Source organism: Bicyclus anynana, chromosome 16 (assembly GCF_947172395.1).
Source record: "Bicyclus anynana chromosome 16, ilBicAnyn1.1, whole genome shotgun sequence".
NCBI lineage: Eukaryota > Metazoa > Arthropoda > Insecta > Lepidoptera > Nymphalidae > Bicyclus > Bicyclus anynana.
The window spans coordinates 6,396,781-6,418,098 of NC_069098.1; the positions used below are offsets into that span (position 1 = coordinate 6,396,781).

At 37.5% G+C, this 21,318-nt stretch overlaps 1 protein-coding gene across 1 annotated transcript; it reads right to left on the reverse strand.

Moving 5' to 3' along the window:
• Positions 1-107: 107 nt before the first annotated feature.
• On the reverse strand, positions 108-20,396 carry LOC112052214 (probable 4-coumarate--CoA ligase 1). Its single transcript, XM_052886151.1, has 9 exons — positions 20,080-20,396; positions 7,908-8,118; positions 5,843-5,989; positions 5,046-5,246; positions 4,612-4,720; positions 3,964-4,190; positions 3,369-3,547; positions 2,693-2,848; positions 108-2,149 (listed from the first exon to the last, which is right to left on the reverse strand). Exons 1-9 carry the CDS (start codon positions 20,335-20,337, stop codon positions 1,865-1,867), a joined length of 1,773 nt encoding a protein of 590 aa, XP_052742111.1. The 5' UTR covers positions 20,338-20,396; the 3' UTR covers positions 108-1,864.
• Between the last annotated feature and the right edge of the window lie 922 nt (positions 20,397-21,318).

Sequence of the window (21,318 nt, forward strand, 5' to 3'; positions counted from 1 at the left end):
GCTTTCTGACTTCTTTATGCCACAACCACACAACGTTCTTTGTGATGTTGCCGTGTTTGTCCACACACTGTTCTACTCATAAAAATAATCACGACATCCCATACTATCACTTCTTTATCTAATACAGCCCTACCACTACTAAAATTCTTTAATTTTTAACTGACTTCCAAAAAGGAGGCGGTTCGGCTGTATGTATGTTTTTTTTACTTATGTGATTCATTCAAAATTTCAGATGTAAATTGAATAATATATACATCAATAGGTACATGTAAAGTAACTAGGTATAAATGTAAAACGCGTTTTTTTTTCATTAATGTATATTTTTAAAAAATATAAACCTTTTAATACATTTTTCTACAAAATTTAACATGTAAAATTTTTATTTCATAAGTACAGACACCTTATAGGTTATACCTATATTACACACAGACACAGTAAATATCTATTTCCTAGATTACTAGAATATCAGTCTAAATACTATGCAATTTTCTATATGTATATAGATTTAAAAAATATATTAAATTTTCATTAAAATACCACAATCAACAAATATAAAACCAAACACAGGTTTTATTAACAAGTACTTACAATATATAATAAAATAAATATTTATATCATGATCAACAATGTACCTACAACTAATATACAACAAATTTCAACTAACTTATTTATATTTTGTACTATTCTTTAAAAACATTTGTATTTGATATAATTCCAAAAACTAAATAACTCTTTGTTTGCTGCTACCCTTTAGGGTAGTAAAGTAATAAACAAAACAATGTGACTTATACTTTTAAATATACAGGATGCTCGGGAGTATTTCCCATAACTCTAGGGTTATGTTCTGTATGGAAAATTAATCAAAAATGTCAAAGGAATATCTGTTCTAAAATGAATATCTTTAGAGTAAAAAATATTTCTTTTGTAAACAGATCTTAAATGTGTCCCTGAAACGCATCCTTATAATAATTACGTAGCCAAACCTACGTATAATGACGTAGATAAAGTCGTGTGCTACATGGATAGTCGGAATTATAATAATTACTTTGTATGAAAACATAAAAAGTTTTTTTTTGTTAAAAAATATCAGTTATGCAAGTTGGCTCTCTATAAGTGGACTCGCCAACACCTTGAAGGTATGGGAAATACTCCCGAGCACCCTGTATAAGAATAATACACACTTATTGAACTATTGTTGCTCTGCACCATTTTATAAATAAAAGGAAACTATTTACAAATTATTACACTATCTACTTTAAACTTAAACCGGCTAAGTAATGTAGGGTTCCGTAGATTAAATTATCACTTTAAACCATTTCTAAGTGCTCGTGCCGGTCGGCTTCAGTGTGCTCGTGGCGTTCGAGCCGTCCACATTACTTGTTGTGTAATTCTTTATGAGTTACTTGAGGTAGGCGGAGAGAGTGACTTGAGTGGAAAAGGGGAGTGTTGGTTGACTATAAAAGACGCCTTTAACCCTACACACAATGTTCACAAGTGCGTGACTTCATTCAATGTCATTCTAGGGTCTTATTTTGGTTACAGTTTGATTTGTTAATTAAGTTGTCCTGACAAATGTTGTGAACCTTGGTTCGATATTAGTTTTCTTATTGATTGTAAAACACTTAAGAGTCTGCTAAAAATACCCATTCCAAATTTCAGCTTTCTAGTTTTAATAGACTCTGCGTTACATTATTAACAACTTTTCTATTTAATTAACAACGGAATTAGTATGCAATTTCCGATTTCCAACTACATTTTTTAAGTTGGTCGACTGTTACTCTGATATAGACATACACACATGCCGAAACTATAAGGGTTTTTTGTGGACTACGGAACCCATGTGATCAAAATTTTGTGATCATAATCAATGTTTTCCTCCCAATACTTTTAGTTCATTGCGCAATATTTTTCCAGCTACATTGCGCGGTATAGAGTCAACGAACGCCACACCTCCTTCTAGATGCTTGTATTTAGTTAGTTTTTGAGCGACAATGTCATACACTTGTTTCTCAGTCAGCTTGTGGTTCGGTTTCAAAACAACAAAAGCTTTAGGAACTTCTCCTGCAAGGGAATGTGGTATGCCCACAACAGCAACATCTGCTACCTCGGGTTTCTCCATTATGACACTTTCAATCTCAGTTGGTGATACCTGAAAACCATAATAAATTTATGGATATATATCTAATAGAATGTAAAAAACAATCCTGCCCATTTTGCCCTTGCTGCAAAAAGCTGAAAATATCATATTAATGAAATTGTGAAAGTCCCCATCAAACCCTATTTTTGGAAAGAAATTATGCAAAATCAATTTTTTGTTTTGGATTTCAAAGCAAGCAGCCAAGCAAATAGTTTTGCTTGGTGTTTAACTAAACAGTTAGCTTTATGAGTACCTAAAGTATACAATTTTTTTTTAGAACAGCTTTCTCAAAAACGTTAAAGTAGGTTTGTTTAAGTTTTGTTTTGTAGGGGTAGTACAGAAATATTTAGTCTTTACTTTAATGTGAATAGGAAAATTCAGAATTCTTAAATATTCTACATAAGCGGCCTTTTAGCCGCTTATGTAGAATATTTAAGAATTCTGAATTTTTGTTTGTCGTCTATAGCTTTATTGCGATTGCTTGCTCAAGCAATCCACTAGTTATATATAAAGTCATTATTATACTGAAGTATAAAATACAGTCCACGACATTACCTGGTTACCCTTAACTTTAATAAGCTCTTTTGTACGGTCAACAATATAGAAGTAATGGTCTTCATCGTAATAGCCAACGTCTCCGGTATGTAGCCAGCCTTCGCTGTCTACCGTTTCTTTGGTGGCTTTCTCGTTATTCCAATAGCCTTTCATGATCTGTAATATGCGAATGTATGATTTAGAAATATTGATCTCATTTCTTTAGAGTAAGATTTAAGAACTAGCTAGACTAGCTGTAACTCGTGACCTTGTGGCTTAATATGTGGGAGTATCGGTAGAAAACTACTACATGCTATTCTAGACTAGAATTCTATTTAGAAACATTTTTTATCCAGATTCGTTCAGCCGATCTTAAGTATTATATGTTCTAAGAAGACTAGACTCCTTATTATTTTTTTATCCTTGACTAGATGTCAAAAGTTTCTCTCTTCCTAGCTGAAATCGTATTTTTCTAACAGTTTTTAGGTTACCGTAGCCCGTCCGCTGCTATTTTTATGGTTTTTCCGGCAATTATTCGATTTTTTCTCGCCGTAAAAACCATCCTAGGACTTCAACGAACATTTAAAAAAAAGAATTGGCCAAATTGGTCCAGGCGTTGTTGAGCTATGCGCTTACCAACGCATTTTGCGATTCATTTTTATATTATAGATAGTGCATTAAAATTCAAGAGTTCTACCTGTGGCCCCCTCAACAACAGTTCTCCGGACTGATGCGGTCCCAGGGCTTGGCCTGTTGTTAGCGAGATTATCCTCCCCTGTGTCGATGGTATCAATTGTCCTACAGACCCCACTTTCCCATATGGATAGATATACGGCGTCATCAATGTGACGGGGGAACTTTCCGTCATGCCATAACCTGAAACATGACCAAAATACGCTTTAAGTAGGTAGGTAGGTAATAATCTAAAGTTTCACAAATAAAAAAATCTAAAAGATCGTGTTCATTCAAAAAGATACTTAATATCGTAATATTTCAAGAGCCTATTTTACCTTTTTTTAAGACATTAAGCGCGTATCTCAAACGGTGAAGGAAAACATCGTAAGGAAACCTGCATACCTGAGAATTTTCTTAAATTCTGTGTGTGAAATCTGCCAATCCGTATTGGGTCAGAATGGTGGACTATTAGCATAACCCCTCTCTAACGGAGAAGTGACTTGGGCTCAAGAGAGAGCTAAATATGAGTTTTAATTCGTTCCAAAAATTTATTCCAGGATTCCTTAATAAAATGAATTGACCTATGCACCTGTTAACCGTACCAATATTTTACGAACCTTGTAACAGCTTAATTTGGTCTTTAGTTTTTTCACACTTGAGCAAAAACTTCTCCAGCATGCTGTCTGTTGTGGGGGCTGCTCCCACCATGATCGTCTCCACTGATTGCAGATGTTCCTTTTTGACCATGGGGTGTGTTGCCATGAATGCCAGCAAAGACGGTACCACAAAGAGTGTTGTGGGCTCATACTCTACCAGGCAATTGATGTAATCTTCTGGCGTAAACCTGAAAGTAAAAATATTAGAGTTCTACTCCTAACTTGAAAATTTAAACATTACGGCAAATGGTTGCCACCATAATAAAATATTTTTAACCGACTTCAAAAAAAGGAGGACGTTTTCAATTCGACGCGTTTTTTTTTAATGTTTGTACCTCATAACTTCGTCATTTATTAACCAATTTTGAAAATTCTTTTTTTGTTTGAAAGAGTATACTTACAGATTGGTCCCATTTCATTTTCATGAAAATCGCTTTAGTGATTTTGTGTTAAAATCAAAATAACTGAAATACGTCTTTGAAGTCGTTTACATTTTAATGTTAAAAAAATTATTGATACCAGAATCAATGAATATTTTTCTTAAGATGTTTCTATGTTTATTAGTAATTATATTCTTTGTTACGTAATGTAAATAGAAAAATATCTCACTTTGGTATCGAGACAATGTGATATCCTAAAACGAGGTTATAATTCAGAATCCCGTTGAAGCCGTAGATGTGGAAAAATGGGGGAACTGTAAGAACAACGTCTCCTTTACCTGAAACGACAAAACATCCATTAACTAAAACTTAGTGTTACTTTATAATTATTAGTAAATTTAGCAATTTAGCTCTTGTACGTTTAAATAAGCAACGGTAAAATAATTTAGAGCTAGACTAACAAAGTAAATAATACTGCAATGGCGACCCCGCATCGAAAGCGCAGTGTTGGTCGACCCCCACTAAGGGGCTGACGATATCCAGCGAGTTGTAGGGCGCCGCTGGCGGCTCAAGACTGATGTTTAGAAGTCAATAAAAAGGCCTATGTCCAACAGTGGACGACCATCGGCTAGTAATGGTAAATCAATAAATAAATCAACATACCTTTTTCACCTTCATACTTCATCATCTTAGGTGCTTGTACTTGCTTTAAATTAGATACTAAATTCTTATGAGTCAACATTACTCCCTTGGGCATTCCTGTTGTGCCGCTAGAATAAGGTATCAGACACACGTCGTCGCAGTTCACTTTGGGTAGATCAGCCTTATGGTCGGCCATTAGTAATGAACGTAAGCCATAAATACCTGGAAAGTTAACAAATATTTAGATTAAGTCTGAGTAGTTATAAATTGTAAATAAATAAGTAATGATTTTCACAGCAAACCTTTAACAAGTGATACGAAAGGATACGACGTACTAATTAATAAGGTTTACCAGCAGACGGACATGTCGAAACTTAAAAAATAAGGAACCCTAAAAATAACGAAACAGTTTTGAATTTATCACTTCTTATGGGAGAGTAAACCGCTTCGTAACGTAACGCGTTAAGGCGCCTATCTGTGTGGCTTTCCTTTCTCTCACACACACTGCAGCAGGATTAAGTTATCACTTCAGTCGAGCGTCCCGAGACGCACACGTTTCTTTTGTTTATTCTGATCCTTAATGGGAAATCAGCGGCGTCACCGGGGGCTTAGGACGAAAGTAGAAGCATAGTCTGATGGGGCCCAAAAGCAGAAGCAGAAGAGATGGGCAGAACGACTTTCTAAAAGCATCTCTCTGAGACTCGAGCCTCAGCTTCGACGGCTGTATCAATCCGAGCGCTTTCGAGATCGCGAGTTAAAACCACGTCCGAGAACATTTTAACAGTCAAGTGATAAGAGTAAAACGTCTAAAAGTTTACCTTTGGCTTTGTCATCCTCTCCTCCGACCCAAATAGTTCCCTTATAATCCTTGAGCGACTTGCTCACTGTCGTTGCGACTGGCATGAACATCTCGATGGTGGCAATCGCTTTCACATTACAGTCTGAAAACTGACGTCCCACCTCATCTGAAATTAAATTCATTTTACTATAAACAAGATATCTTACATTTACCTAAAAGTAAGGAAATTAAATATCACGTGTCTCAAAACTGAAGGAATAAATCGTGAGGAAACCTACATACTGAGAATTTTCTTAATTCTCTACATGTGTGAAGTCTGCCAATCCGCATTGGGCCGGCGTGGTGGACTATTATTAGGCAAACGCCTCTCATCTCATTCTATGAGGAGACTAGACTCGTGCTCAACAGTTATCCGAATATGGCTATCATAAACAGATGATAATTACCATAGAAATTATCAGCCTGGAGTTGGGAAGACAGGCATGTTCCCTTGAACCTTTGATTTATGTAGATAGAAGTAATAGGAATCACGTGTATTGTAAATAGGTAGGTAGATGCATATTCATAATAAGAACTTATATAGATGTAACTACCTACCTACTAATTACTATGAAGACCTATGACCTACAATTGCAACTCGGATAGACTGAGATGTAATACCACCAAGTTCCCAACACCGGCCTGCTTGTTGAAAATATTTTCTCTGCAGGAATAATAACCCGATAACAAAATTAAAATTCATTTATTTCTAGTAGGCTCATTTACTTTACAAGCACTTTTGAAACGTCAAGTTTGACTATTTGTTAAGACTCTATCAACGGTTTGGAAGGCAGGTTTTTATGTTTTCTTTCTCTGTTAACCATGGGACCAAAGAAGAAGTTTTACATAAGTCCTACTTATTTACAGACTTCATACTTGTCACTGGTAGGTAGGTATTTAAGTTTCTTATACCTAGGTAGGTAAGTAACTACTGACTAATACTTACCTACTATACTTAAACATTAATGCTTTCATTACAAATAGTATTTATGGGCTATAAATTATCGCCATTAACGTGATAAGTACTGTACTTATTTTTTTTAGAAAATATCACAACTCTTTTGCAAAAGCCTGCGTTAATATGGTAGATAGGTAGGCAAAAGGTTGCCTGAAGCTGAAGGCAGAAGCAGAGTAGATGGGCGGAATGGCGGAATGGCGAAAAGGCATAACACAGGTAGGCACAGTAGTTAGGTCTATGCTGTTCTGTGTATGCTCTCTGTCTAATACACTATGGATAGAGATAAAGACGAATTCTACACACACAGTCGAGTTATGAAAATGTAGTTAAAGAATAACGTGTAGGTAACTAAGGTACTGATGACCGACTGTCTTCTCGGATCAAGACGCCAAAGTTTTCGACTTTAACACCCTAATTATCACAACATAACCTGACGTTTCAAAAGTAACTACTTGTAAACAAACCCTCATCATTAACAACCTCAGACCAATTATAGGAGGACCTGTATCGCACTCATAGTCACGAACAAAATTGTCTGCCATTTTCTGAAGAAAACGAGCTTAGATTTGGTATATATCTTATACTAAACTAGAAGTTTTGCCCGTTTTTTACACAATTCAATTACACAAAAAAATATTTTTACGGAGCTCTTTAACCGACGAACACGATTACAACTATTTAACATCGATTCTATAGAGACAGTTTTTATAATCGCATTAGATCGTTGATCATATACTTTGACAGAAAAGTAACGTCTAGCGAGGCAGGTCCTATACAATAATTGGTCTGAGTTAACAACCATAGCAACCCATATTCAGCTCCCTGTTGAGCACGTGTCTCCTTTCGAAATTAAGGGTTAAGCTAATAGTCCACCACGCCAAATGCGGATTGCCAGACTTCACACACGTAGAGAATTTAGAAAATTCTGCAGTTATGTAAGTTTCCTCTCATTGTTTTTCCTTCACCGCTTGAGACACGTGATATTTAATTTCCTAAACTAGGCCTTGAATTCTGAGTTTGACGGGAGTGACATCCAATTCTCCTTCTTCTTCTTTAATTTAATGGATTTTGGTAAAGCAACTCTCACCTGCAGTGTACAACGGGTTAGCGAAAGTGACCACAAGTCCAGCCATCATGGCCCCGTGTATCAACACTACGAATTCAGGGATGTTCGGCAGTATCAGCCCGATCCTCTCCCCCTGCGCCAACTTCAGCGGACCAGCGAGAGCATTCGCGCATCTCTCCACCATCATTTTCGTCATCGCATAGTCGTATGACCGCCCTGTTGATCCACATGTCTATAATATTCAAAAGAATTTAAGCGTTAATTAAATACTTATAATTTTTAACTGACGCCTCGCGGTTTCACCTTCGTGGTTCCCGTTCCCGTAGGAATACGGGGATAATATATAGCTTATAGCCTTCCTTGATAAATGGGCTATTTAACACTGAAAGAATTTTTCAAATCGGACTAGTAGTTCTCGAGATTAGCGCATTCAAACAAACAAACTTTTCAGGTTTATAATATTAAGTATACCTAGATATACCCGCAAAACACGGGTTTTTTTTTTGTATTCTGAGGAGGGTTAGGAGTATTAGTGTTCTGTACCTATTGTGCATATTCTGCCAGATTTAATAATTATTATTGTATGTAGGTATTAAGCAGGTATATAGGTAATTAGTAGTAAGTTATGCAAATCATTTTGTATCTAAGTATAGTAGTACAAATCGACCCCTTTGATCTTTTTCTTTATTCCAATTGCTTTCATTGTTTATTCAAATGCTCCTTTTGTCATCGTTGGAGTATTTAGTAGGTGCATTATGTAGGTAAATGTTGATTATGACCTACCTACCTACCTTTAAAGTATATTTAAATGAAAAAAAAACAAAACATCTATTCAAATAGATACCGGAGTACCTACTAGCGGATGCCACTTCATAATTAATTATCAGCCAATGGACGTTCACTGCTGGACATAGGTCGCTTGCATGGACCTCCAAGCACAACGGTCTCGAGCCGCCAGCATCCAGCGGCTCCCTACAACCCTCTTGATATCCTCGGTCCACCTAGTCGGGGGTCGACTAACACTGCGCCTTCCGGTGCGGGGTCGCCATTCCAAGCACCTTGGGCCCGCGACTTAGACCTCCTAAACCCGATCCTGTCGCAAAATACGTTCTTAGCGGGCGTCTACTAATTCTGAACTAGCTTCCTGCCAAACTGAATTCTGAGCATTACCACAGATTACGATTCGGAGATCACGAGATAAAATCAGTTAAAAAAAATGCTAGATTTTTTAAAATGTTTAAACGCGTAGGCCTTATAAAATGAAATAAAATGGTATTAGCTTCTTGTACTAATGGTACAAATATAATATACAAACAAATCATTAGTAGCTAAAAATATTTGGCAAGAGAATATTGACCGTTGGAGTGTGACGCACTTATTTATAGGTTTACCGCAGACTTAGAAAAAAATAAATAGAACCGCCAAAAAGAAAATATATATATATATGGTATGGTATAATTTTTAGGGTTCCGTACTCAAAGGGCAAAACTGTCCACTGGGCTGTCCACTACAAATAAAAAAAAAGTCATTAGGCTTTTCATTTGAATTCCTTTGTAATAACAATTACCTACCATAGAGGTAGGAATAGACTTGCACAAGTGTAAAGCTGCATGCTCTTTTTACAATAGAAATAGATTCAATGGTTTATGCTCCTGACTAGAGATGGGCCGAGTACTCGGTTGATACTCGGTACTCGGCGTACTCGGCGGATTTTTTGATACTCGTACTCGGCCGAATAACTCGGTCGGTGAATGCCGAGTATACCTTGTTTAAGAAAAGCATTATTTAGGTACATATAATTAAAACAACAGAGTTAATCAAAAAGTAATTATTAGTAACTAGCGGACGCCCGCGACTTCGTCCGCGTGAAAGTCGTTGTAAACTTTCAACTACCCCTATCCTAACGTACCTCTACCCTACCCCTACCCTACCCTATCCCAACCCTACCCCTACCCTACCACTACCCTACCCCTACCCTACCCTACCCCTACCCTACTCATTAAGGCTGCACTTCTTTAATTATACGCCTATTTTTTCCTCCCACCGCGAGTCGCGTCGAGCGCGCCAACCGTTACACAAACATAATCCTTAAAGCATGAATTAGTATTCACGCGCGTATGGCTTAGCGTATTTCATCTATAACTTTGGTGTTTCTTTACCGATTTTTATGATTCTTTTTTTATTGAATAGGTAATAATGTTAACTTTTTTATTAGGGATGAGTGATGAGTGTTATAAACATAAGAGTAGACAAATATAATTAGAAAGCTCCGAACTGCTAAGCTATCGGGAGTTCGACGTGTTATTGTGAGTCAACCATAAAAGATAGACATATATATGCTGTAGTGTTTTTTTAAATAATTTTAAGGAGAACATTTCCGTCATACATGATTTCTATGTAGCTTTAACCATTAAGGCTATACACGCGACGGAAACTTAAAAAATGGAGTAACTTCTCCCGTTTTCTCAACATTTCTCTTCACTGCTCTGCTCCTATTGATCGTAGCGTAATGAAAAGTATACTATAACCTGCCCAGGAGTATGTAGAATAATTATACCAAGTTTCGTTAAAATCTGTCCAGTAGTTTTTGTTTCTATAAAGAACATACAGACAGACAGACAGACAGACAGACAAAAATTTTACTGATTGTATTTTTGGCATCAGTATCGATCACTAATCACCCCCTGATAGTTATTTTGGAAATATATTTCATGTACAGAATTGACCTCTCTACAGATTTATTATAAGTATAGATTTAGGAAATCTTTGAAAATCTCAATTAAATTTAAATAAAATTAAAATGAGTTTCCTGTCGCTCTTCTCAACAGGAGACTGCGCCTACTGAGCTGGTGATAGAGTCACTACAAATAGTCAAACTTGACGTTTCAAAAGTGCTTGTAAACTAAGCCTACTTGAAAAAAACAATTTTGGATTGAATTATTACTTGTTTACGCGCGCGAAATGGGAATTTGATTGAACCGAGTTACTCGGCCGAGTACTCGGTAGAAAAAAAATTTATCCGAGTAAAACTCGGTACTCGTTACTCGGCAAAAATGTTACTCGGTGCATCTCTACTCCTGACTGTACCTAGATTTCATAATTTGCTCAACCATCTTAATATCTCAGTTAATGATCTATCGACGCCTTTGAAGAGATTGTTGCCGATTGTTCGTCGTTTACCCGTTGTATTTTTAATACTTCCAACCAATTTTAGCCACGAAATTCTGTGTGGAATTTTATCCGTTTGCTACCATATCTACCAACTAAAGCCTACTAAACCCAATACCTACTTAAGTACTTATCGCTGAAAGAAAGAAAGAAAGAAAGAAAGAAAATATATTTATTACTACATACGCTGCTGTGTTAGATAAATAAAACATCCTGTAAAACGTCCTCATGTCACAAACATATCTATAGGTATCAGTAATTAACTACGTGTAATATATGGGTGAGTAAAGAAAGTAGATAGGTAAGTACATAATTATTTTGTGTATATTGTAGGTAAGGTTTACCGGTCTTCCGGGTTTCCTGAAACATTTCCTACTTTAGGGGGCGTCCGGAGAGCGACCAGACGGGGCGCCCGGGTTTGAAATTTTCAAGATATATGCCGCTACAGAGTGCTAGACCGTGATCAATCGCTGTCTTATATTAGGAGAAGCGTCGCGGTAAAAAAAAAGGAATTAATAAAATAGGTGCTCTAAGGTAATGTGCTTTCTTACCATTATCATGGAACATTTGATCTCGGCAGTTAGAGCGTGGCTCTTACGTAAACTGCGGTTTTTTATTCATCCTCACCATCAACCCATATTCGGCTCACTACTGAGCTCGAGTCTCCTCTCAGAATAACACGGGTCAGGCATTAGTCCACCCCGCTGGCTCAATGCGGATTTGCAGACTTCACACACGCAGAGAATTAAGAAAATTCTCAGGTATGCAGGTTTCCTCACGATGTTTTTCCTTCACCGTTTGAGACACGAGACTTTTAACTTCTTTGAATGCACGTAACTGAAAGTTGGAGGTAGGTAGGTAGTATTTATAGACATTCCCCGGACCGTCAATTTTAATTATTTTTTAATCTTTTGATATGTCCGAGTTCTTATTCCCAAAATCCAGTATCTTTGTGCTTCTAGTCCTGGTTGGCAGATTTTAGAGATGTCAACCCTAGTTGTAGGAAACAACGCAATCTCTATCTTATCTATTCTTGTATCCAAATATTATCTATCTATCTATTAAATACCAGATAAGCGACCTTAGTAAGTAGCGAGGATATTTTACTTATCACGTTTGTTTGTATTTTAGAAAAATAATCAAGTAAATATTGACATATTTACCTACCTAAGATATCTAACAATTCTCCTATTAGGCATTTTATACTACCACAATTAATTAGGTTCATAATTTATACATAATTTCTTATAGCCCAAGCTTAATTCATTTAAGTAGGTCTCTTCTTCTTAGTTGGGGTCTACGTCTACGCGTTTGAAACTTTATTCCCAGTTTAATTTTTTATTAAGAATATTTGCCATTTTATTCTTAGGGTTTCGTACCTCAAAAGGAAAAAACGATCACTGTCTGATAGACCATTTATGTCCGTCTGTCTGTCCGTCTGTCTGATAGACCATTTATCTCAGAAACGACATTCGCAAGGAAATAAAAAAATAATAGGGTTATCCTAGAACTATGAAATTCAAGTAATATCGTCTCATATGTAGGTACCTCCTACAAGTATGAGGAAAAGCTTGAAAACCGTAGATACATTTTTGTAATTAAATCACAATAAAGCAATAAAGCAATCATTCAAAAAGGGCTTCATTGGCACAAACTTAAACGGATTTTTATTATTTTTATTTAATGTATTGATTTTTTTGTACGGAACCCTCAATGGACGAGTCCAACTCTCACTTGTCCGGTTTTTTATATAACCTACTTAAGCAGAAATAAAGAGAAATGATTATATTTATTGTCATAAAAAAATAATAAAAAACAAAATTGAAAATTTTGTAATAACCCACAACGGTTGGAGCGGAATTAAAAAAACACATCTTCGAATAAAGAGAATATCAGTCGTTCGTTTTTACTGGTGAGTTGTCACCAAAACTGAAATACTGAAAACCTAATATCACTGAAAACCGCATCAAAATCGGACTAGTAGTTTTCAAATTCTGCACCAATATTCGCACACTGACGTGCGATAAAACTGCACAAATGAATACACAGTCCGTATGTGCAGTTTTATACAGTACTATACGGATGTTGCCCTGTGGACCGGCCATAAGTCGTTTAATCGTCGTCAGAGACTCAATGAGATAGATCATAATTATAAAGGAAACAGTGCACCCAGTGGTGTGCATTTAAATGCATAAATGCACTGCTTACCCTGAAGAATCATTATTAAAAAGGTATTTTTTTATTTTGTACAATTTGTACGTAGAGTGCATACCTAAGTTATAAACCTTATGCTCGCCACTGAGTGCACCCGTGTTCAAACGTGCACTTGTGAATTAAAACACCGGTAGAGGGGACTGGCTCAATTAGTATCAAGCTATACCGGATACGATAAACATTATGATAATCATGAATTCTATACTAATATTATAAAGCTGAAGAGTTTGTTTGTTCGAATGCGCTTATCTCAGGAACTGATGGTCCGATTTGAAAAATTATTTGACTGTTAGATAACCCATTTATCAAGGAAGGCTATAGGCTATATTTTATTCCCGTATTCCCATGGGAACGGGAACCACGCGGGTGAAACTGGGCGGCATCTACTAGTTCATAGTAGTACGAGATCTGGCATAAGGAATATGCTAGATCTCGTATTTATTATAAAAATATATTTATTATATTTTTTTTTTTATTTATTATTCATCTGTTATTTATTTGATATAAGAAATAAATGATAAAAATATTAGTGAAAATAGGTTGCCTAATTAAATTGCCCCCGGTGAGAATTAAATATTTTTTTTTATTAAATTTATTTAATCTACTTCCCTCCTAAAACATAAAAGAATATACCCAACAGAATTGAAAAGGTTGCCTGCTTTCAAATTGCAACTGTGTGGTTGCCAGATATAAACAGTCAATTAATGTTACCAATATAAATATCCTCATCAGGTATTCTATAAGTTATTTAAAGTCGTCTAATATGTCAAAATAAAGTTTATTTTATGCTTAATTTAACTGTACTGTGCCTTTGATCTAGTACATGGTTTACTAGATTTTGTATGAAAAATGTGCCTGTCTGTAATTTAACTAGACAATTCTATTGGTAATGTGTCACTGTGAATATCATCTATCATTTATTCCTTATCACTAACAAATAAGAACAGATGAGGGTATGCCGGATCTTAGACCGTACGAGTAAATAGCGGACGCCCGCAACTTCGCGTGAAATCCACTTTTTCACGAATCCCGCAGATGGATGGATTTTTCTAGGATATAATACCTATCCTATAAGCTATATGTAGCTCAATAACCTCCTCTGTCTTATAATGAAAGGTTCAGCCTTTTCAAACAAACTTGGACAAACAGACCGACAAAAAATTTAAAATTGTGTTTTAGTATCGTGTAATAACCTAAATAACTGTATAAAATAGTTATTTTGAATTCACAGGCAGACACTTAAATTTTATCTCGGTGACGCGGCTGAGGTCCCATTATCCTACGGCACTTACACAATCAAGAAAAAAAATATTTGTCTACTGACTAACTTCATCGAAGATTATTAGGTACTAGCGGACGCCCGCGATTTCGTCCGCCATTAGTCTTTATTTCCCCCTCTTACAGAAGTATCGCTGTAACAATGGAGTAACTTCTCCCGTTTTACCAACATTTCCCTTCACTGCTCTGCTCCTATTGATCGTAGCGCGATGAAAAGTACTATAACCTGCCCAGAAGTAATAAATAAATAATTGTACCAAGTTTCGTTAAAATCCGTCGAGTAGTTTTTGTTTCTATAACGAACATACAGACAGACAGACAAAAATTTTACTGATTGCATTGTTGGCATCAGTATCGAACACTAATCACCCCCTGATAGTTATTTTGGAATCTCTTTTTACCTCTCTACAGATACAATAAAAATATAGATTACTAGCAGGTGCCCGCGACTTCGTCCGCGTGAAAATCTATGTACATTTTCGACGCCGTCGCCCCTTCTATTTATATTTTCGTATGTTTTATATATAAAAATCATAAAATCACAGTCCCGGCCGAAGGCCGGTGTACAATAATGTGCGCGTTTTTTGTGCTTGGGTAAAATGCAAAGTCGTAGCAATCGTCGGAGGCCCTATCCAGCCCCCGGCCGACGGCCGGCGTGCAATTAATTGTGTCTGCGTTAAGTGCCCAGCCGTAGCCACGGTCGAAGACCCTATCACAAACTCCTGGACGAAAGAGGGTGCACAACAAAGTACGTACTTTTTTGTGTCTGGGTAAAATGCCCAGCCGTAGCCACGGTCGGAGGCTGCATCACAAACTCCCGGCCGAAGGCCGGGCCACAATACAGTGCGCGGCCGAAGACCGCGCGTCCCGTATTTTGTGCTTGGGTAAAATGCCCAGCCGAAGTCACGGTCGGAGGCTGTATTACAAACTCCCGGCCGAAGGCTGGGTTACAATACAGTGCGCGGCCGAAGGCTACGCGTTCCGTTTTTCGTGCTTGGGTCTACGCGTTCCGTTTTTTGTGCTTGGGTAAAATGCCCAGCCGTAGTTACGGTCGAAGGCTGTATCATTAACTCCCGGCCGAAGGCCGGGCTACAATACAGTGCGCGAAGGCTGTATCACAAACTCCCGGCCGAAGGCCGGGCTACAATACGGTGAGCGGCCGAAGGCCGCGCGTTCCGTTTTCTGTGCATCGGAAAAATGCCCAGCTGTAGCCACGATCAGAGGCCATATTACAAACCCCGGCCGAAGGCCGCGCTTTTTTTTTGCTTGGGTAAAATACCCAGCCGTAGTCAAGGTCGAAGGCTGTATCATACACTCCCGGCCGAAGGCCACGCGTTCCATTTTTTGTGTTTGGGTAAAATGCCCAGCCGTAGTTACGGTCGAAGGCTGTATCACAAACTCCCGGCCGAAGGCCGGGCTACAATACGGTGCGCGGCCGAAGGCCACGCGTTCCGTTTTTTGTGCATCGGAAAAATGCCCAGCCGTAGCCACGATCAGAGGCCATATTACAACCCCCCGACCGAAGGCCGCGCTTTTTTTTGTTTGGGTAAAATACCCAGCCGTAGTCACGGTCAAAGACCCTATCACAAACTCCCGGCCAAATGCCGGTCTATAATAAAGTTTACGTACAAACTTTCAACCCCGATTTCACCCCTTCTGATTTTATTTTCGCTATAAAAAGTATTCTATAACCTGCCCCGTATTATGTTCTCAAACCGTGCTAAGTTTCATTTGAATTCATTCAGTAGTTTCAGTGTGATGCCCGGTCAACAAAAAATAGGGACAGACAGACAAATAATCGAAAAAAAATGTTTCTGAATTCAGTATCGATTGTATAATGCCCTATGATAATTTTATTTAAATTAATCTAAAAGTTCTGTAATTTGACCTGTTACAGTTTTATTATAAGTATATAGATAAGTATTTAATAGCTATTGCGCCAAATTTTTATAGTAATAAATCTTGCATAACATTATACGATAAAAAAGTAGACAATGTCACTATTTAAACACAAAAAGGATTATTCAGTTTGAACCTGAACTTTTAAGTAGTTCCTGAGATTAGTTTCGCGCGTTCAACCAAATAAACAAACAAATTGGTCAGTTGAGTATAGAATATGTGCCTCAATATCGATATTACACAGTTTTAGTGGAAATCTCGTTTCTCCAAATAACGCCTGCGAATCAATTTGAGCAATCCGGTTTTTTCAAGATAACTTTTTTCTATCTGTCCGATTTTAATGAAACAAAGCCTATATGTTGCCCTGAACTTTGCTTAATCTATTTGTGAAATCCGCGTCAAAATCCGTTCAGCAGAACCAGAGAATAGCACGAACATACAGACAGAAGGACAGACAGACAGACAGACAGACAGACAGGCAAAAAAATAAAAAAAAATATTTTTGTATTTTATTGCTCATTTCTAATCGCCCTAACTTGATTTTAGTTAAATTTGGTCAAAGTACAGACACTCGATTTCTACTCTTTTATTATAGTATAGATAGATAGATAGATATATGCTGTCGCGACATTTTTTGTAGAAAATGATGTGTGCTGCGAGTGAATGACGCTGCTGTATTTGCAACCCCTTGGCCTTTTGAATAGCAATGACAATGCTTGAGGGAATTTGCAGACTGTTGGGAAGGCGCCATGTACACCTTGGGTTACATTATTAGAGTTTTAGGAAGGATCCCTAATTTTTTTTTAAATAAAATATAGCCTATAGCCTTCCTCGATAAATGGGCTATCTATCACTGAAAGTATTTTTCAAATCGGACCAGTAGATCCTGAGATTAGCGCGTTCAATCAAACAAACAAACAAACAAACAAACTCTTCCGCTTTATAATATTAGTATAGATAAAATGCCCAGCCGTAGTTACGGTCGAAGGCTGTATCATTAACTCCCGGCCGAAGGCCGGGCTACAATACAGTGCGCGAAGGCTGTATCACAAACTCCCGGCCGAAGGCCGGGCTACAATACGGTGAGCGGCCGAAGGCCGCGCGTTCCGTTTTCTGTGCATCGGAAAAATGCCCAGCTGTAGCCACGATCAGAGGCCATATTACAAACCCCGGCCGAAGGCCGCGCTTTTTTTTTGCTTGGGTAAAATACCCAGCCGTAGTCAAGGTCGAAGGCTGTATCATACACTCCCGGCCGAAGGCCACGCGTTCCATTTTTTGTGTTTGGGTAAAATGCCCAGCCGTAGTTACGGTCGAAGGCTGTATCACAAACTCCCGGCCGAAGGCCGGGCTACAATACGGTGCGCGGCCGAAGGCCACGCGTTCCGTTTTTTGTGCATCGGAAAAATGCCCAGCCGTAGCCACGATCAGAGGCCATATTACAACCCCCCGACCGAAGGCCGCGCTTTTTTTTGTTTGGGTAAAATACCCAGCCGTAGTCACGGTCAAAGACCCTATCACAAACTCCCGGCCAAATGCCGGTCTATAATAAAGTTTACGTACAAACTTTCAACCCCGATTTCACCCCTTCTGATTTTATTTTCGCTATAAAAAGTATTCTATAACCTGCCCCGTATTATGTTCTCAAACCGTGCTAAGTTTCATTTGAATTCATTCAGTAGTTTCAGTGTGATGCCCGGTCAACAAAAAATAGGGACAGACAGACAAATAATCGAAAAAAAATGTTTCTGAATTCAGTATCGATTGTATAATGCCCTATGATAATTTTATTTAAATTAATCTAAAAGTTCTGTAATTTGACCTGTTACAGTTTTATTATAAGTATATAGATAAGTATTTAATAGCTATTGCGCCAAATTTTTATAGTAATAAATCTTGCATAACATTATACGATAAAAAAGTAGACAATGTCACTATTTAAACACAAAAAGGATTATTCAGTTTGAACCTGAACTTTTAAGTAGTTCCTGAGATTAGTTTCGCGCGTTCAACCAAATAAACAAACAAATTGGTCAGTTGAGTATAGAATATGTGCCTCAATATCGATATTACACAGTTTTAGTGGAAATCTCGTTTCTCCAAATAACGCCTGCGAATCAATTTGAGCAATCCGGTTTTTTCAAGATAACTTTTTTCTATCTGTCCGATTTTAATGAAACAAAGCCTATATGTTGCCCTGAACTTTGCTTAATCTATTTGTGAAATCCGCGTCAAAATCCGTTCAGCAGAACCAGAGAATAGCACGAACATACAGACAGAAGGACAGACAGACAGACAGACAGACAGGCAAAAAAATAAAAAAAAATATTTTTGTATTTTATTGCTCATTTCTAATCGCCCTAACTTGATTTTAGTTAAATTTGGTCAAAGTACAGACACTCGATTTCTACTCTTTTATTATAGTATAGATAGATAGATAGATAGATATATGCTGTCGCGACATTTTTTGTAGAAAATGATGTGTGCTGCGAGTGAATGACGCTGCTGTATTTGCAACCCCTTGGCCTTTTGAATAGCAATGACAATGCTTGAGGGAATTTGCAGACTGTTGGGAAGGCGCCATGTACACCTTGGGTTACATTATTAGAGTTTTAGGAAGGATCCCTAATTTTTTTTTAAATAAAATATAGCCTATAGCCTTCCTCGATAAATGGGCTATCTATCACTGAAAGTATTTTTCAAATCGGACCAGTAGATCCTGAGATTAGCGCGTTCAATCAAACAAACAAACAAACAAACAAACTCTTCCGCTTTATAATATTAGTATAGATTCGTCTATCCGATACCATTGACGTCTTCAAGCAATCAGCTAACGTGCGTCAGCAGTCTTCCTAAGATTAGCGCGTTCAACTGAACAAACTTTTCAGCTTTAAAATATTTAAGTACGTTTAAATTCAATTAACGTGTATTTATTAGACACAGGAACTGTAAAATAAAACCAAATTCAGTAAATACTGAAAAAAAGAATTTCAGCTTGTGCCAACAGTCTATAGCTAGCCTTAACCTTCAGTATCTATTTATATTCTCCTATCATTGCCGGAGACTTCATCTGTGTGTTTATAGATTTTATCTGAACTTTGTACCCGTAACAATCATAGGTATGCTTAGTTTACAGTATGTTGTAAATCCTGCTCTATTAGTAATCCCTAGATTAAAGGTCAAATCATTATAAATTATTACTACAGCAATAAAATTTATTGAAGAGTAAAATTAACAGCAGATAATAATAATAATAAAACATTATTCCGTAGTCACAGCTTTGCCCTAAGTATTTTTTTTAGAATTAGAAAAACGTTAAAATGATTTGATCCTTTGCCCCATTAAAATTAAAAAAAAATAGAACAAATAGAATATTGGCAGACATTGAACTAATTTTTTTTTTTTATTAATTATTTTTCTAACATAATTTTATAGACTGAAGAGTTATTTAATGGGTATAAAAATATTTTTCAATAGAACACACACTTTTGGGTTTTTTTACAATTGTTTCGTTTAGAAGCTCACACGCAGTGAATATAATAATTGCCAATAGCTAGCCATAATTTATTTATTTTTTGTTTATTTTACTATTATTAAAAAAAAAATACTTAAGTTTTAAAATAAAATCAAAACTTACCACACAGGGAGCATCGGACCACAAATCGATGTCTTTGAAAACATAATCCACCATTGTTTCATTACCAACAGTAATCTCACCCCATGGCGAACTTAAAACGTTCTGCTCCAATACTGCAGCGGTTTTGGTAGCGAAACCACGATTATGAATAGACACAGAAACTCCTGAATTCCTCAACCTCCTTGGTTTTTTGTGCGGGGAAAAACTGTTTAAAATTTGCCGCGCGAAATTGCTGCGGAGGATTTTTAAATTAGACATTTTCCGGTCGGAATGTTTTCCCGCGAAACGTTAGCGTGTAAATGTTGCTTCGCCGCCGTAATGTTTTGGCGCGTAGACAAGCCGCCGTCACAGGGCAAGGTCCACGACTGTATCTACATAGTAATCTTGTGCGCTAGATAAAAGAAGTAAAACGCGACTAAACAACTGCTATTACTCATTATAAATATCATTATCAGTTATTATTTTCTTAGATACCTACCTATATCTACTAGCCACTGAGCTAGCCTGTGTGACTTTAGTATGCTGCTAGTTTCTAGTCTAGTCAAATTATGAGATACTTAGCTTTCCTTCTTCTAAGATACCTACTTTCAGTAATTTTTTTTTAACTCGGTGTTGGGAAGTTATAGTCTGGCAAGTTCGTTGACAACACTCCCATGATATGCGGGCGACGTGGGGAAAGACTGCGCGGTTATGAAATCATGCGTGCGGGGAAGTGAGGGCATCAGTCGTGGATTTTTCATTCATCGCTACACGCCCCCCGGCCCGCGCAGACCATCGGGAGTGTTACGAACGAAGTTGCCAAGCTATAGTTATGCTGTCGGTACCGGTCATTAACATTTGACCATCATAATCATTAACAGCCGTTGGACGTCCACTGCTTGAGATATACCTCTAGCGTGGACTTCCAAACAAAACGGTCTCTACAACCCGCTTGATATCCTCGGTCCACCTAGTGGGGGGTCGACCGAGACTGCGCTTTCCGGTGCGGTGTCGCCATTCCAGCACCTTGGGACCCCAACGTCGGCTCTTCGAACCATATGCCCTGACCTGTAGCTTTGCGACTCACTGAGTTATGTTTTGGTTCTTCTACGGATTTTCTCATTCCTGATTTGATCACGCAGAGAAATTCCTAACATAGCTCGCTCTATCGCCCGTGAGTGACTGAGCCTTCTTATGTAGCCTATAGATAGCGACCATGTCTCGGATCCGTAAGTCATCACTGGCAACACGCACTGCTCG

Coding starts and splice junctions, on each gene's coding strand:
- LOC112052214 (XM_052886151.1), bottom strand. CDS start 20,337: ATGTCTAATTTAAAAATCCTCCGCAGCAATTTCGCGCGGCAAATTTTA. Junction 4,721..5,045: donor GAAGTATGAAGGTGAAAAAG/GTATGTTGATTT, acceptor TTGTCGTTTCAG/GTAAAGGAGACGTTGTTCTT. Junction 2,150..2,692: donor TTAAAGTTAAGGGTAACCAG/GTAATGTCGTGG, acceptor TATGGTTTTCAG/GTATCACCAACTGAGATTGA.